General features: G+C 40.8%; 1 protein-coding gene across 1 annotated transcript in view; it reads left to right on the forward strand.

The window, feature by feature from the left end:
* LOC135219897 (G-protein coupled receptor 143-like) overlaps positions 1 to 17,680 on the forward strand; it is a 69,356-nt gene that overhangs the window by 41,762 nt on the left and 9,914 nt on the right. The window contains 6 exon segments of the mRNA XM_064257069.1: positions 2,094 to 2,309; positions 7,711 to 7,825; positions 15,397 to 15,494; positions 15,779 to 15,957; positions 16,217 to 16,322; positions 16,324 to 16,370. Coding sequence (XP_064113139.1) covers positions 2,163 to 2,309; positions 7,711 to 7,825; positions 15,397 to 15,494; positions 15,779 to 15,957; positions 16,217 to 16,322; positions 16,324 to 16,370 — 692 coding nt within the window. The 5' untranslated portion in view covers positions 2,094 to 2,162.

Below are 17,680 nucleotides of genomic sequence, written 5' to 3' on the forward strand. Positions count from 1 at the left end.
TCAGCTCCCCTCCCAGACTCCTGTCCAACAGAGAGTCAAGGGGTAAAAGAAGGAAGGAGGACAGTTAGGAAGTGTCCTTCCCACCTTCCCTTCAGCCACTTGTGCCAATGGCAACTTACCATATTCTTTGCAGTAATGGGTAAGATTTGCTTGAAATCTTGTAAACTTGTACTGCCGAATTCTTTTTTATTTCAAAGTAATGGTATTCATATTCTCTTTATTTTATTTTGGGGGGATGGGGTGATGGATGATTAAAGCAACTCAAGTTTCCTTTTGTATCAGAATTTCACTCAAGCATTATTCATTATTAGAATTATTTTTATAGTTTTGGATTTGACTTATCAGTTTATGTACATCATAATCTTTTCCTTGGCATTAATTGTAAATTGAGTCAGGTACAGTATAAAAATCCTCTTTCTCCGTAACACTACCATTGTAAAGATGATGACTTGCAAGTCACTCAATGTAGCAGTCATGTGAACATTGTCTGGCTGCAGCCATTCCCCTGGTTCGGGATTGGTTTGTTTGCATTCCTCAGTATTTTTTTCCTTATTTTGTGGTTATAAAAAGAGCAGCTTTATTTTTCTGTGGTCTTGCAGTTTATAGTGTTTTGCCATGAAAAAATAAACAAATAATATGCAGCTAACTACCTTAAAAGGTCTGAAATGTCCTTTCTCAAAATTTTAAGTGCATATACTGTGTGAGATGGTTGGTTTGTGTAAGCAAATTTTTATTATGTAGTATTTGATAATACATATAAAGTATTTTTATGTTTTATATATGATTTTGTGCTGTCAGTGCTGAAAGAATATTAGTTTTAAGACTGATAAGTTAATCCAGACCTATTGGTAAGTATTATAAAACAAATTTTATCATTTTGTTTGTTAATCTGTAACTGACAGGATGAAAAGATTGTTTTAGATAAATGCATATATATGTATATTGTACTGCAGTAAGGTTGCTATACTGTGTGGAATAATAGTTATATAATATTTTAATAAGGGTTGTTTGTATTTTTACAAACGACAGATGAATAATGTTTTTTTCCCCTAAAGATCTAGTGTACGACTATATTATTGAACTTGCTTGAAGACACAGTGATCACAGTGATGGAATTGACTCTTGTAACCAATCCTTGATCCCCTGACAGTTAGTTTTTTTGGTACTTTCGAGGTAAATTGTGCTGACATATACCAAGGAGATTGATAAAAATGCATGTTAATTTTACTTAGAGGGCTCATTTTTTACACATCCTTCTATGCATGGTTAAAGATGGACAAGCTAAATGCTGAGTTACTGCTTATTAAGAGTTAGTAGTATGAGGTACTGATCCTGTTGTAGGTGTCCCCATCGTGTTTGTCAAGTTCTTTCAGTTTGTGCATTTTCTTTCAAAATATTTTGGCAAGTGCTATCTTGGTAAGTTACATTTAGCCAATTTACTTAACTTCCACACAAAAAAAAGAAATGTGGACTTGTAGTTCCATGATACATTTTAGCTTGGGTCTCCAAACTTTTCTTGTTTCAAAACTTATGCACTGCCTTCCTTGCCTTACCTTTATTACTTCTTTACTTCATTACCTTTATCATTCTTCTTTTATCCTTAACATTATTCCTACTCATCTACTCTCACTTTCATTCCTCCACCCTCAAGTAGATGGTATTAATGCACTTTTTTTAAGATCCACTTTCTTTCCTTTATTCCTTTATTTTATTTTTAGTTTACCTGCACTTTATTAGCTGTTCATATCTCCAGAGTAATAATCAGTAGCAAAAATACTTCATGACAGTATATCCATGTTGTCAAAGTGTTAAGACGAATTGTCAGGAAGAAAATTTTGATTACCTATCTTGTTTGATTTGAATTTTTTTTCAAGTGCCATTTTTGTTTTATGTGTTATTGATCTTGACATTCATTAGTCATGCATTTAAGAAACTGTCAAGGCAATGTATTGCAATCCTGAGCTTATTGCAGCAAGTATCTTTGACTAAATAGTACTGAATCCCAAACTCTTCTTATATAGAACATATGAAATTTTTCAGGTACAGGATCATACTGTAATATTAACATTCTTTTATTTTTTATTTTTCAATAGGTAAGTGATGAGACTTTTCTCTAGAATTATTTAAGGTTATCGATTTGGTTATCGATATACCTGCTTGCCATGGCCAGCCCGACAATCGAATCCCTTTGTTGCATAACCACCAACAATGCATTCAGCAAAGATTTCCTTCAAGACTTCCAGTCTGTTCCCTATAACTTGGTATCCATAGTGGCTTCTGTCTTCGGTATTGCTGGCGCAACTTATCAGGTAGGTATCACTTGGTTGATTTGTAAATCTTAATGGTTTCCTTTCTTGTTGTTGAAATATTACAGTACTTACTTGTTTATTAGTAAAAACAATATCTTTTTGGTTATTATTGTGTTTCATTGCCTAGAAGTCTGAGAAATAGTGTGGTTTACTCATAATACATTAATGTATACATGTAAAGTTGAGTTATTGCTTACAAAGACCCCTTTACTGACCTTGATATGTTCAGTCACTTCTTAATTCAAAACATCATTATTGGTGGTTAAGAGCAAGGCAGTCCTAGCCTGGAGTGCCCCCTGTCTAATTTTCTTGCACCTTCATTTTTTCTCAAGCATCATTAAAGCTTTCATTCTATTGGGCACTGCTTGTAGGCCACAGATATATATTAAATTATCAACTTTCACTAATGATAGACGGTTTGGTCTTGAAAATTCTCCGCTGATAATCAAGAGTTTAAACGAACACCTAAACAAAAGGTGCAGTCATTGAAAAATATGCACTATATCAGAATGTGCTAATTTTTCTCTCCAGTAAGGTATACAGCAAATGCACACAGCAGTTCTTTTAATATGGCATAGATTTCATTGTATTTTTATAATTTTCCTACATATGTTGTCAGTTAACTCACCTCTCTCTCTCTCTCTCTCTCTCTCTTCTTCTCTCTCTCTCTCTCTCGCTCTCTCTCTCTCTCTCTCTCTCTCTCTCTCTCTCTCTCTCTCTCTCTCTCTCTCTCTCTCTCTGCACTATTCTTATGGTCATCCCACCTATTTTGCTTTCTGCTTTTTGCTTTTCATCATGTTTGTATGGTGTCTTGCTAATGGTCTCTCCAACTTCTTTAACATTACCTTGTTTCTATTTGCACATCTCAGTAAGTTGTAGAAGTATAGAAAAAAAAGTAGTATTATGAAACTAATTTAACAGTAAAAGTAGTATCAAAAAAATGTTATGGGTCTGTGCCAAAGTACCAGAGTGGTAGTTTTGTATTTGGTATTATTTCTCAGGTTGTACATATGTACAGTTCTGTAATCATTACAGTATTTCAGTGACTTGATTTCTTATTTTCAAATATTACTGTTTTGTTTTTTGTCCTGTTTTGTTTATTTTTAGCTAAGCCATCTTGTATAAGTAAGAAGGCTAGTTTACAACTGCATATCAGAAATGAATATTAATCTTTATTTTGGTTTTGTAGTAATACACCCCCATAAGAGCACTACTTAAACTTGAAAGAAAGAAAATGCAATCCTGCAAAAAAATGTGTAAATATAAGAGGTGTTTTAAATACGTACAACATCAATATCTGCAAGTTACATAAAACAGAAGTTATGAAGGGTATTGGAGAAATACAAATTTTATGAAGGGTATTTGAGAAATACAAATTTCACCAATTTTGGAATTTCACAGTAGAATCATTATATTTCTGCTGAAAGATATTGAAAAGCATTACTGTACATTTTTTAAATGAACCTTACCTCTCCATTATATAGCTTTTACTTCCATGCTAGTGGTAGTTCGAGTAGTTCAACAGATTGAACCAAAAATTGAAACACTTGGTTTTCTGTGAAAATTTTGTATCCATCCACTTCCCCAACCCCATACTAGTGGAATGATGGGCACAAACACGTGTAGCTGGTCAGTCTACTTCTGTTGCCAGTTTCATTAGAAGATTGTCAGAGAATTATCTTGGCTTGGTTTTCTGTTCACGACTTGGTTTGTAGATTTATATACTTGAATTTTCTTTTGGATATGGATGGTAACGATAGAGTAAGGACCTGTAAGGTGAGAGGTTGCCATAATAGGCTTTATTCTGGTTCCACTGACCCTCATGACATATGTGTGAAATGTTGAAGAAAAGATTATAATGTGAAAGAGTGTTGTCAAGTATGTGAATCATGGTATGATGAATTTATGGTGAAATTGGTGAAACATCATAAACAAAGAGAACCTGAATGTATGAAAAAGCAGCAAAAGAAATGAGAGGTTAAGTCTGTTAAGTGTACTGCCAAGGAAATGCATGCATCAAAGGGGGGTTGGGACAGTCTTGAGAGTCTATCTTTGAATTGACAAGGCAGATCATTTTATGGTCAGAGAGCAAGAATGTCACCCCACTGCCTCACTTTGTTCCTGAGAGAATGAACGTTTTGGTGGATGTACTCAGTCACAAGGATCAAGTGATAGTGACAGAGTGGGTCTTTCATCTGGGGCTGTGCAACAGGTTGTGGAAGCTGTTCTTGGGGTTCCCCTTCCTAGACCTGTTTGCAACCAGGTGGAATCATCGTCTAGTGGTTTTTTGTTCACCCTTTCTTTGCAAGGTCCTCTGGCTTGAGCAGTAGATGCGATGTTATTTGACTGGTCAGTTTTCTATAGTGCGTTTACTTTTCTAAGATCGCTGTGGTGTGGCTTGTACAGATATCATACGTTGCCAATTTTCATGTTATGGTATCATATTAGCTTCATGGTGTCTATTGAAATGGTTTTCATTTCTTGAAATGTGGTTCTTTGTTTGTATCAGATATTTTGAATATATCTTATTTTGTATAATCTTTATTAAAACCTCAGTTTCATTAATGAAAATGAAGGTGTGGCATATTTTTCCCCAGCGATTTTGCCAGATCTGAGTTTAGAGGACCCATGATTTTTAAGAGGATTTAAAAGGTCATGGTCAATATCTTTAAAGGATATCACTCTCGATCACCCTCTGTGATAAGTACGGATAGCCCCAGCCCAAGTGATTCTCGTAAACATCTTCACCCACCACTTGAGGCCAAGGAAATCTATAATTTCCTGAAATACTTAATTTCATAAAAACATCATGAAGGCCCTGTAACTGATGTTTTCGAATGGCTTATCCAGGGAACATCTGAAGCAACAAAAGTGTCAGAAATGACTATTCGTAGACTTAACAAGGAAGCAAGAGAGGCAGGAAATATAGTGGAATTTCCATGTTTTCAAAAAACAAAAAATTAAAGAGAAAGTGAGTCCTTTGACTGACTTGGATGATTTTGATAAAAATGTTATGCAAAGGAAGGAATGAGTAGTTTTCTTTTCTAAGGGCAAATAAGAGTCAATTGACTTATGAGCTATGTCTCAAGTCCAAACACCGGAGCCAACAGGCATTCAGCGCATCTATAATTATAGAAAGAGAAAGAATAGCTTAATAGAATCGGGAATGAAAATAATAATAATAAAAAAAGAAGTTAACAGGAAGAAGCAAACCCTTCCCCTCGACTCCCAAGGTCTAAAGCAAATTCTCCTAAGAAGGATTATATCTGTGGGAAGCTATTAATGGGACTTACATATCCGTAAATATGACAACTCTGCCTTTTCTACCTGACTCCACCAGAGCGATCTTGGAAAAGTAAACGCATTATAGACTGTTATGCTTTTTCCCCCTTTGCTATGATCCAAAAGTCATCGAAAAGCCTCATGGGCCAATTTTGTCAGTTGTTGCATGATATTTATAACCCCCTTGGTGGCCAAGGAAGGTCTGGTTTTCAGATGTCTTCAGTGCTCGATGGATCTGTCCAGACTTCTCCCTTTCAGGAAGAATCTCCTGAAGCAACCAAGGGAGGAAAGGTACCATCACAATCCCCACATGGTGTAGCTGACCATGTGGAGACTGTCCACTGTCTCCTGCGAGCTTGAGGCATCTGGAAACCTTGTAGGAAGGCCATTATCAGTGCCAGGAGGGAATCCACAAATCAAATCTACCAACATCAGTGGTCTGTGTATAGGTCCTGGTGGCGAGGTGAGTGGTATTCCACCACATGTACCTCTATAAAAAACATCAAAATGTTTCTGTTATTTTTTTTAGTAATGAGAAAAAATTCTCAGTAGCAGCCATTAAAGGCTTATAGGTTCATGTTGGCATCCATTCATAGACACACAGGCCTGAATCTGTCTGAGGAAAAATGTATAAGATGTCATTAGAGGTTTTGAGCAGGAAGATCCCAGGTGTCTGGTACCCTCTTTATCTTGGAATCTAGATGTGGTTCTAAGGTTTCACTTGTTACTGCCTTTGAACCTTTGGAGCAGGTCTCATTTAAAGAAGTTTAAATGAAATCTTTTCTTGGTAGCTTTGGCTACAGCTAAGAGGGTGAGTGAAATACAAGCATTGTCTTTTAGGGTAGGTTATGCTAAGGACAAGGTAATGCTTTCCTTTCTGCCTTTGTTTCATAGAAAACCAAGTTTTCTCATTTTTGTTTCAATCTGTCCAAACTACCGCTGCCATTGGAAGTAAAAGCTACATAATGGAGAGGTAAGTATTTAAAAATAAAATTTGAATTAAGTATTTATATTTTCTTTAAAGGATGAATTTAGATATCAGAATATCTCAGAAAAGACCATGGCAATGGCAACTTTCATAACGCAAGCCAAGTAGTTTAGGACCAGTTGGCTATCAGGAGTGTTGTTACTTCCACAGTGGTAAAGGTGTCATTTAGCGGACTGTACTTTTTTCTTCTTCTTCCCACTGTTATCCCCACACTAAGGGGTCAGTTGCCTGATGCTCCTTTCCTCACAACGTCAGGCATTGTTTATTATTTGGCAAAGAGGTTTTTATGACCACATGCCCTTACTGTCATCAACCACTCTTATTAGCAGTGGGCCTCGTCTTTGACTAAAAAGTCCACCTGCAAGGCAGCAGTTTCCGGTTATTGGTGTGGGCCTAGCCTTTTACTCAAAAGTAAGACTGCAAGGCAGCAGTTTCCACAGTTATTGGTGGTGTGGCTAGCCTTTTACTAAAAAGTAAGACTGCAAGGCAGCGGTTTCCATAGTTATTGGCAGTGGGCCTAGCCTTTTACTAAAAGAGTAAGACTGCAAGGCAACAGTTTGTCCTTTTAGTCACCTTTTACAACACACATGACCTACGGTGGTAGTATTCTTACACCCATACCACAGACTGTGCTTTATGCACCTTCAAATGCAAATTCTGCATGATTTCTTTGGGTGATTTGGATGTAAAGCCACAAGGCATCTCCTGCTACAGTGGCATTGGCATTATTTTGTAAAAACTAAAACAAAATCTTTAACATTTTATGTGTTTGGAACGCTATAGACGATTTATTTGTAGACAGTACAATCCATTTTCTTTGAGTAAAAGCTGCTTATCCTCACCCTCATGTCCATCTGTCTGTACCATTGCTGGCATTCATACGCCACTTTTTTATACAGTATTGGAGTCTTATTTCAGGAAAAAAGTTTTATTTTTTTATTTTTTCTAAGTAATAGACCAGTTATTTAGTAACACACATGGCTGTACTGTTTTCATCATGAGAATAAACCCTGTTACTTGTCTAGTGTTACTGTCCTTGTGCTTCGTGGATCTATGTAATATGATTGTATATACCAGTATAATTCTAAAGTGTAGTATATTTTATTAATTGCTTATTATCTTTTGAAACAGATTTTGCCTCGCACATCTGGCAATGGCACAGCTGCCAGAGGAGGAAGATTTTTCAGAACTCGAGGTCGAGTTATCATCAAGTGGTTAGCAGCAGCAGACCTCATGGCTTCACTAGGTGAGTTGTTCATGTAGGTGGCCATAAGTGTTAATTTTGTACATGAACTTCCCTGAACAGATTATATACTTAGCTATAGTCCTCCGACGTTCCCGACAGAATTTCAAATCTTGCGGCACACGCGACAGGTAGGTCAGGTGGTCTACCTTACCGCCGCTGTGGTGGCGGATGTACGAACCACTCCCGTTAGCTTGTCAGATTTTTCTCTGTCGCGGGAACGATAACAACTGTTGTCGGTTCCTCTCGATAGTTTTTCGATTCTCGCTTGCCTGGAGTTAATTTGGACTTCTTTCGGTGACGTATTCGCTTTGTTTGGCTTGGCATACGCTGATTGTGGACCGGTTTGATTTTGATTTGGATTTTCTTTAATGATGTCTGACCTAGATTCAGTAGTTAAAACTTCGGTTTTGTTTAGGGTTTGCGTGAATGAAGGATGTAAGGTGAGGTTGCCGAAAGCTTCGGTACCCTCCCACCCCCACACGGTTTGCATGAAATGCAGGGGGAATGAATGTTCTTTTGCTAACCCTTGTAGTGAATGTAAGGGATTGAATGAAGAAGAATATAAGGCTCTCTCTTCTTATGTTAGGAAGTTGGAACGTGATAGAGTGCGTAAGGCTTCCTCTAGAAGTTCTAGTAGATCTAGAATGAGTGAGTGGATGAGGATCCTAATACTAACGTAGAATTAGAACCTTCTTCCAAGTTGCAGCCCCTGATCCCCGCACCGAAGCCAAAGATTCGCCTTCGGAGGCGGCAGCTCTGAGAGCCACGATTCGTTCTATGGATCAGAAGATTCGTCAGTTGGAAGGTAAGGAGAGTGTTAGTGATCAGTGCAGTGTCCCCAGTGTTGTGGAGGGTGCGTCTGACTGGCTCCTTAGTGCCTCTAGGCCTAGACCTCTTCCAGACTCCCAGTTCCAGTGGAGTAGGAAGTCGAAAGCCGCAAGAGGGCTAGGGAGAACCCCCACCGGTCAGGCGTCCCCCGGCAGATCCTGAAGTACGCTCCAGGCTGCCTCGGATTGCTACAAGAAGGAGCTCCTACGCCAATGCTTCTCCTCTTCGTCTTCTCCCTCTCCGAAGAGAGGTTGGAACTCCCCGGATGCGTCGCGCCCGTTGAAGAGGGCTTGGAAGGCTCCCTGCAGTCCTTTGGCTTCTAGTCCGGAGGTTTTCCTCCCGGAGGAATCGTCGGTGGAGGCGAAGAAACCCAAGAAATCCTGTGATCGTTCTTCTTCTTGCGCTCCGCGCTCGGCGCCTGCTTCCGAGGAAGAACAACAAGATTCTCCTACGAGAGTACTCGCGGGACTTCAAGCTCAGATCACGGCGCTAGCAGACTCTCTAGCAGTTAGATCTCGTAGGAAGAAGGACGTTTCTCTTCCGATTCAAGAGATCTAGGCGCCGCTCTTCAGAGGATCGTTCTCCTCTTTTTAGGCGTTCTCCTTCATATGGGGAGGTTTCGTAATGAATGGTATGGGGACCCTCGCGGAGCGGCCCTCCCTCTGCTCCGCTTGGCTCTCTTTCGACGTTCAGAAGGCGCCAAACATCGGTAGGACGCTCTATGGAGAAAGAAGTTTTTTCTCCAGATTGGATTCCCGCTTCCGGTAAGCGCACTGCACCTGCTCATCACGCTATTTCTTCAACTCCCTCGCGTGAGACTTCTCCTCAGCAGCCTCAAGATTCTAGAAGGCGCCCTTATACAAGTAGGCGTTCTTCTTCCAGATGTCACTCTCCTCAAGTGTCGGATCGTGACTTTCTCTCCTGACAGGCATCAAGAGTCTGGTTAGGAGTCGTGTGCCATGATAGACGGCCTGCTGTTAGCCGCTCCCCGCAAGGTAGGCGCCAAGAGCCTACTGCACATCGATCTCCTAGTAGGCGCTCGTCTCTTTTAAGGCGTCATACTCTGATTATTCTCCTCGGGGCAGACAACAAGAGTCTTTCAAGCGCCCTTCTCCAGTGTAGGCGCTCTCCCGCTTCTATGGCGCACTTCTCCTGACCGTTTGTCTCTTGGTAGGCACCAGGAATCTCGGAAGCGCCCTTCTCCAAGTAGGCGCTCGTTAGCTTTGAAGTGCCCTTCTCCTGAATGTTACCCTCTTGTTAGACGTCAAGAGTCTCGCAAGCAGCCTTCTCCTAGTAGGCGCTCGCCTCCTCCCCGTAAGCGCCCTGCGGATGTTTCCGAGGATTATCGGAGTAGGAGCCCTACCTCTCCTTCGGCTGAGATTCCGTCTACCTCGAAGAGGGAGTCTCATCGTAGACATCCCAGATCTTCTCATCGTTCTCCAGTGGATGTGAACTCTTCTAAGAGAGGGCGTTCTCCAACCTCTCACTCAACTCCTACTAGGATCCCTTCGTCACCTAAGGATCTTCCGCGCTCGCCTCGACAAGACGTCCTAGAAGGTTCGGATGAGGAACCGAACACTTCTGCTGCTGTGTCTTCTTACAAGAAGCTTACAGAGCTACTTTTGCAAGTTTTTGGGGATTTCCTTACTCTACGGCTCATCCTTCTCCTCACTCACTTTTTTCAACGTCGAAGACAGCGAAGAGTTCTTCTTGTGTGAGGATGAAGCCAACTCTTTCAATGAAGAAGGCACTGAGGAGTTTTGGCCTCCGGATTGGCTTCCAAAGAAGAAGCGGGGAAAACGATGTTCGCTTTTCCTCCTTCGAAGTTATCAGGACGCGCTGGTTTCTGGTACGAAACAGGAGAGTCCTTAGGATTGGGTCTACCGTCTTCGCTGATTCGGATTTTTCGGCGCTGGTAGATTCGACAAGAACTGCCTTTAACTCTGCTAAGACGACTTGGGCAATGAAAGAATTGGATCACCATGCCTCAAAGGCATGTTTAGAGTGCTAGAAGTATTTAACTTCCTTGATTGGTCGTTGGGAGTCCTAGCCAAGAAAATTGAAGTGCCAGAGTCAATTTCGCCAGAAGATCTTATGTGTTTTGTCTTGTATGGACAAGTCGGTAAGAGACGGAGCGAGTGAATCGCCTCCCTGTATGGGGCCGGGATCGTGAAGAAGAGGTCGGTTTATTGTTCCTTCTTAACGAAGTCTGTCTCCCATGCCCAGAGGTCTTCTTTGCTGTTTGCTCCTCTGTCCTGCTCAGTTGTTCCCTAAACATCGAGTGCAGGACATTTCGAGATCACTTTCGCCAAAGCCACCCAGGACCTTTTGGCACAGTCGGCAAGAAAAAAAACCTCGCCCTTCCTTCCCTACCAAGGCTAAGAAGGAAAAGGCAAGTGTTCGAGAACCCTTTCGAGGGGCGTCTTGATCAAGAACCTCTACGTTAGAGGTCTGTAGACCTTCAAGAAGGGGTAAGACTTTCGCCAAGTCTGTTAAAGCCCCCAAATAACTCGCAAGTCCTTCAAACAACGGTGGGCGCCAGACTCTTAGAGTTTGCAGAAGTCTGGGCCCAAAAAGGGGCGGATCCTTGGACCCCTTTCTATTTTGAGGAGAGGTTACCTCATCCCTTTCGTCGAAAGACCTCCCTTGACGACCATCCCAAGGGAACTGACGGCCAGGTACAGAGACCCCATCATGAATCAAGCTCTCCATCTAGTAGTAGATCAGATGCTGGAGAAGGGGGTGCTATCGAACTAGTGACAGACCATCATTCATCGGGCTTCTACAACCGCCTTTTCCTAGTTCCGAAGTCCTCAGGGGGATGGAGACCGGTGTTGGACGTAAGCGCCCTGAACTTCTTCGTAGAAAAGAAGAAGTTCACGATGGAAACGCCTTCATCAGTGCTGGCAGCACTTCGTCCAGGGGACTGGATGGTTTCCTTGGATTTACAGGACACTTACTTCCACGTACCGATCCATCCTTCCTCGAGGAAGTTTCTCAGATTCATGATGGGGGGGGAAAATTTGTCAGTTCAGGGCTCTGTGTTTCGGCCTCTCGAACGGCCCTCAAAGTGTTCAGGGATTTTGAGGAATGTGGCTCAATGGCTTCATTTGAGAGGGGTGAGGATATCCATGTACCTCGACGATTGGCTAATAAGGGCCAATTCAGAAGATCGTTGTTTGAAGGACTTACAAGTAACTTTAGAATTGACGAAGGCTTTGGGACTTCTCGTCAATTTCAAGAAGTCGTCACTAATTCCCCTGAGCAAGAGTGTGTGTATCTCGGGATACAGATGAACTCTCTGAGTTTTCGGGCTTTTCCCTCTCAGGAAAGGATAGCCCGAGGATTCGAGAGAGTAACACCCTTCTTAGGGAAAGAAGTATGCACAGTGAGGGAGTGGATGAGTCTGCTGGGGACGCTCTCCTCGCTGGAGCAATTCGTTTCCCTAGGAAGGTTGCACCTGAGACCGCTCCAATTCTTTCTTCATCGGAATTGGAGTCGTCGTTCTCAGGATTTGACGTTCTCCCTCGTTCCCGGCATCAAGGAAACATCAAGAAATCTCTTATGGTGGACAGATCCCAACCTCTTTGCGAAGGGACTGTCTCTTCAATCCCAGACCCCCAACCTGGTGTTGTTCTCCGACGCGTCGGACACGGGGTGGGGGGCAACTCTGGGAACCAGCGAAGTGTCAGGTACCTGAGTGGGGGACCAGTAGCCTGGCACATCAACAGAAAGGAGTTGATGGCTGTGTGGTTGGCTCTGAAGGCTTTCGAGCCCAAAGTCAGAAGATCGGTAGTGGCAGGTCAACGCGGACAACACTACAGCTCTGGCATATATCAGGAAACAGGGGGGGACGCATTCCTTCTCCCTGTACGAGACAGCAAGAGACCTTCTTCTGTGGGCAGAAGAAAGAGGAATCAAGCTTCTCACCAGGTTCATGCAGGGAGAAAGAATGTAGAGCAGATCTCTCAGCAGAAAGATCAGGTCCTTCCAACAGAGTGGACCCTTCATCTGGATGTATGCCAGAGCCTGTGGAAGTTTATGGGGCAGGCCACACATAGACCTCTTTGCCACGTCAAAGAACAAGAGGTTGGATCCTTACTGCTCTCCGATATCGGATCCAGAGGCATTAGCAATAGATGCTCTTCTTCTAGACTGGAACGGACTCGACGTCTACGCGTTTCCCCCCTTCAAGATCCTGGGGCTAACCATCAAGAAGTTCGTAGAGTCCGATTCAACGAGAATGACCTTAATCGCTCCCTTTTGGCCGGCCCAAGAATGGTTCACAGAGGTACTGGAATGGTTGGTGGACCTTCCAAGATCGCTCCCGCTAAGGAGCGATCTACTCAGACAACCCCACTTCGACAGGTACCACAAAAATCTCCTCGCTCTCAGTCTGACTGGCTTCCTTAAAGATCTGTTCCAACAAAAGTTTGGTCAGAGCGAAAGGCTTTTCAGCAACAGCTGCTAAAGCAATCGCAAAGAGCGAGGAGACCTTCCACCTTGCGTGTATACCAGTCAAAGTGGGATGTCTTCAGACGTTGGTGCAAGAGGAAGAACATTTCCTCTTCCAGTTACCTCTGTGGAACCCAAATTTGCGGATTTCCTTATTTTCCCCTCAAAGAGGAATGTCATCTGGTTGTGTCAACTATTAAGGGATACCGCAGTATGTTGGCGGCGGTATTTCGGCATAGAGGCTTAAAGATATCCGATGATAAGGACTTGCATGATCTTATTAGATCATTTGAAACCATTAAGCGTCCCTCATGTAGTACCAAACTGGAATCTAGACGTAGTTCTATCAATTCCTTGGATCGTCTAGATTCGAACCTCCTGGCTTAGCCTCTTTCAAGGATCTGACGAAGAAGGCTATCTTCCTTTTGGCCCTAGCTACAGCTAAGAGAGTGATGAGCTCCAAGCTATCGAGGGCGATGTAGGTTTAAGGAAGATTCTATGGTGTGTTCGTTTCTTCCAATTTCCTTGCAAAGAATGAAAACCCATCACGGCCTTGGCCCAGGAGCTTTGAAAGTTCGTAGTTTATCTTTTCTAGTAGGGGAAGAGCCTGAAAGAACTCTTTGCCCTATGAGAATTATGAAGTATTTCCTTAAGAGGAAGGAACAACTTAAGGCTAATCAAGATGTGCTTTGGTGCTCTGTAAAGGACCCCACTCGGCCCATGTCGAAGAATGCTCTTTCCTTTTTTCTGAGAAGCCTTATTACAGAGGCACATGTTTGCCTGTAAGGAAGAACATTTTAGACTATTGCAAAGTGAAAGCTCATGAGGTGAGAGCCATCGCAACTTCGCTTGCATTCAGAAAAATATGTCTGTGCGGAACTTGATGGAGGCGACTTTTTGGAGATGCCAATTCGGTTTTCGCAAACCACTTACCTACGTGATGTAAAAATCACATATGATAAATGCTTCGCCTTGGGTTCCTTTCGTATCGGCGGATTCGGTGCTGGGGCAGGAGCTGAAACTTATCCTGTGATAAATTTTTTATATGTTACCCTATATTTTATATTTTTGTTTTTTGGTTGTCTGAAAGAGTTGCAGGAGGCACCTCTTTTTGTCGTAATATTAACCCTTTGTATTTTGGTTAGGTGGTCTGGTGGGTTTTGGCTCCTTGCAGAGGTAGTGGTAAGGATCTGTTAGGTAAGCGGACAAGGTCCCTCTAACAGGATCGACTTGGATTCTACCACAATAGGGGATCACATATCCCAGTGGTAGATCTGAGAGTTTTTCAGCATCAGGTCACGTCCTAGCTGTAGCTCTCCAGGCAATGCAGACTCAGAGACAGTATCTATGAAGTCTTCATCCTGAAAAGGTGAGAACCAAGGTTTTTATATCCTACAACATTAGTTGTTTCCCGTCTTACCTGTATTATTTAGCTGTCTCTTACCCTCCACCAAGGGTGCCAATCAGCTAAGTATATATCTGTCAGGGAAGTTCATGTACAAAAATGATATTGTTAAACATACAATAAGTTTTGTACATACTTACCTGGCAGATATATACGATTAATGGCCCACCCAGCCTCCCCTCAGGAGACAGGTGGAAGAGAAAAATCTGGACAAGCTAAAGGGAGTGGTTCGTAAATCCGCCCCCCAGCAGCGGGTAAGGTAGACCACCTGACGACCTGGTTCCGCGTGTGCCGCGAGATTTGAAATTCTGTCGGGAACGTCGGAGACTATAGCTAAGTATATATCTGCCAGGTAGTATGTACAAAACTTTATTGTATTTAACATATCATTTTATTATTGCAGTTCCTGAATTGAATCAAATAAGCTTTGTGTGATACATAGTATGGGGTACTGGTAGCTTTGTGGAAGCTAGGTAAGTTAACTCAGTGGTCTCATTAAACTAATTAATAATATTAATAACTTCAGTGAATACCACTTCGTGCTTAGTATGGCACACTGGTAGATGGTGTTATAGGTTCTTTGCTGCACCCCTACAGCCCTATTGCATTTCTTTCTACCTTTAATTGTTCATCCATTCCCTTTGTTATCTTCATAACTATAGTTGGCTAACTTTTAAAAATTTATCTTTCCCATCCTTTTTGTCTAACTTAACATTTATGAAAATATGTGTACACATGTCCCTGAGTGAATGGATTTATTAATATTTCTTCACTCCAAGGCTACTTTCTTAATCTAAATTTATAATTTTACCAGTACAATTTTCTTCGTTTCATTCAGTAGCATCTTTAATGAACTGTAACTTTTTTATCACACACCTCATAGGCATATTGATACGATCAGCATCCTGGTTAGCCGATGACACTTTTGGTTCAAAGCCAGATGATAGTCCTCTTGGCCAGTACCTCTGTATCATTACATCTGTAAGTATTTTTGCGGAATGAGCTGGCTTCTAATGGCAATTTGTATACTTTTTTCTGTAACTGTAGTTTCAGAAAATCCAACATTAAACCCTCTCTGCTCTCCAGTTTTTTGTGTTCTTTTGTTTTATGTTTTTAATTCTTAACTGGCATTATGAAATTTAACTGGTTATAAATTGTTTGGTTTTTTATTTAAACAATATATACAAATGTCACTCTCACATAAGTTTACATAGTATTGTTATTTTGAGCACTAACAGAATATTAATGCAAAGCTTATTTTCTAGGGAATGATTCACTACTTTTACACAGCAACATACTGCTGGACATTTCTCTATGCATTAGATGTTAAGTTGGTTATGCAAGAGAAGCGAGTTAGTCATCAACTTTACCACCTTATCTCATGGATGGTACCACTTGCCTTGTGCCTCACAGGACTTCTCATTCTATATCTGCCTGACCTCAAGTAAGCCTTTCTTAATGTGAAGTAAATTTGACATTTTTTATTTATAAAGTTAATGCTTCATTTTCGTTCCCAAAATTTTGGAAAACTTCAACAGTTTAAAATTTTATGAATAGGTTTTATTACATTTCTTACCTAGCCCATGATATTTTGTATCCATAGAGTGAATTGTTTATAAGAAGAAATTGTATTATGGTTTATTATCTTTTCAAATTATTTACAAGAAATTTTATTATGGTTTATTGTCTTTTTTCTTTCCCAGTTGTCATAGTAAGGCAGTAAATCCATATATGCGTTTCCTGCCCAACTATCTCAGTTCGTTTCTTCAATTGTTGTTGTGATGATTGGGAAACCCAATTCTGTATTGCAATCTCGTTTTCTGGGGTTGAAAAACAAATAATGTCTGCACGAGGAAGGTAAGAATATTGTTGATTTAATACGCATGGAAAATAATAGTTGTTAGAGTTGCTTTTTCTATGTGTTTTATTTGACCCACACATGGTACAGAAAGGACTGGTAACATTAAGCTATCATTTGCTGTCTGGTTGTAATCCCCAAAAAGCCATAATTGGGGCTTTACCCTTTAAACTGGAAAAATATATAATTGTAGCCATGTTCTAAATGGGTGGCCTGCAATGATTTGAGAAACTGATAGCACTGCTTTAACCCTTTCACTTACCGATGACAGATATGAACATCATCCAAATTTAAGTCCTTCACTTACTGATGGAAACATAGAAAAAGAAATTGCACATACTAGCAGCAAGTTGAGAATCATTTTCAGCGAGTGTTCCTGATATTTTTTAAATGCAATAATGTAACATGTATGTTTATCTATTTTGTAAAGTTGTAGTTTTTTAAAGAAATTTTACATCTTTTATCTTTTTTTCTGCAAGAGATTTGAGAGAGAATTTTTTTTTATACATACTATGTAACAGGCATATTTACCGTATATACTCGCATATTATGCGACTTTTGAAACCTAATTTTGAAGCCAATTTTAAAGGGGTCGCATCATACACGCGGTATAAAATTAGCGCAACGTCTATGCTTTCCCAAATCGGCAGATCGCGATAGTTACTACCGGTACCTGGAAAACAGTAGATCTTTTAAAAAGTTATGCTTTACTTGTACTTCACTATATCCAATAATATTGTACGCATTCTCATATTAATATTGTATTTTAAAATACAAAAGAGCGATCGTGCGCCATTTGCATTATTTTGGTTTATACAACATGTTTTAACTGTTCTAGACTAACCATCTATAATTTCCAAATCAGTTGATTAAGGCACAACACCGAAGGATTTTTTACTTTTGTTTTACTCAGTAAAAGGTGAAACATTTGTTACTTGAGCTATTATTTTCATTTTAGGATACGCAGGTAAGTGAAAATTTATTAAAGTAAAACAAAAAAAATGCATAAAATTAATAAACTAAATCCTCCAAAGTCACTCTCAGTGTCCGTATCATCAAATACTGCACTGAATTCTTTGCCATCAAGGCAGTCATCATATTCGTCATCTTCCAGATCTTTGATAATTTCATCTTCATCTCCTGCATCTTCGTATAGGACATCGTCTATTCATATGGAAGGTATAGTCTTGTCACTGTGGCGAGCTCTCTGGCGTGGCTTTTAAAGTTCTGCCCTTATGCTAATTTTACAAAAACAACAACTGCCCGTGTGACAGACCTTTGAATGTCCTTGAGACAAACCCCGAGGCTA

Source organism: Macrobrachium nipponense, chromosome 20 (genome assembly GCF_015104395.2).
Source record: "Macrobrachium nipponense isolate FS-2020 chromosome 20, ASM1510439v2, whole genome shotgun sequence".
Taxonomy (NCBI): Eukaryota; Metazoa; Arthropoda; class Malacostraca; order Decapoda; family Palaemonidae; genus Macrobrachium; species Macrobrachium nipponense.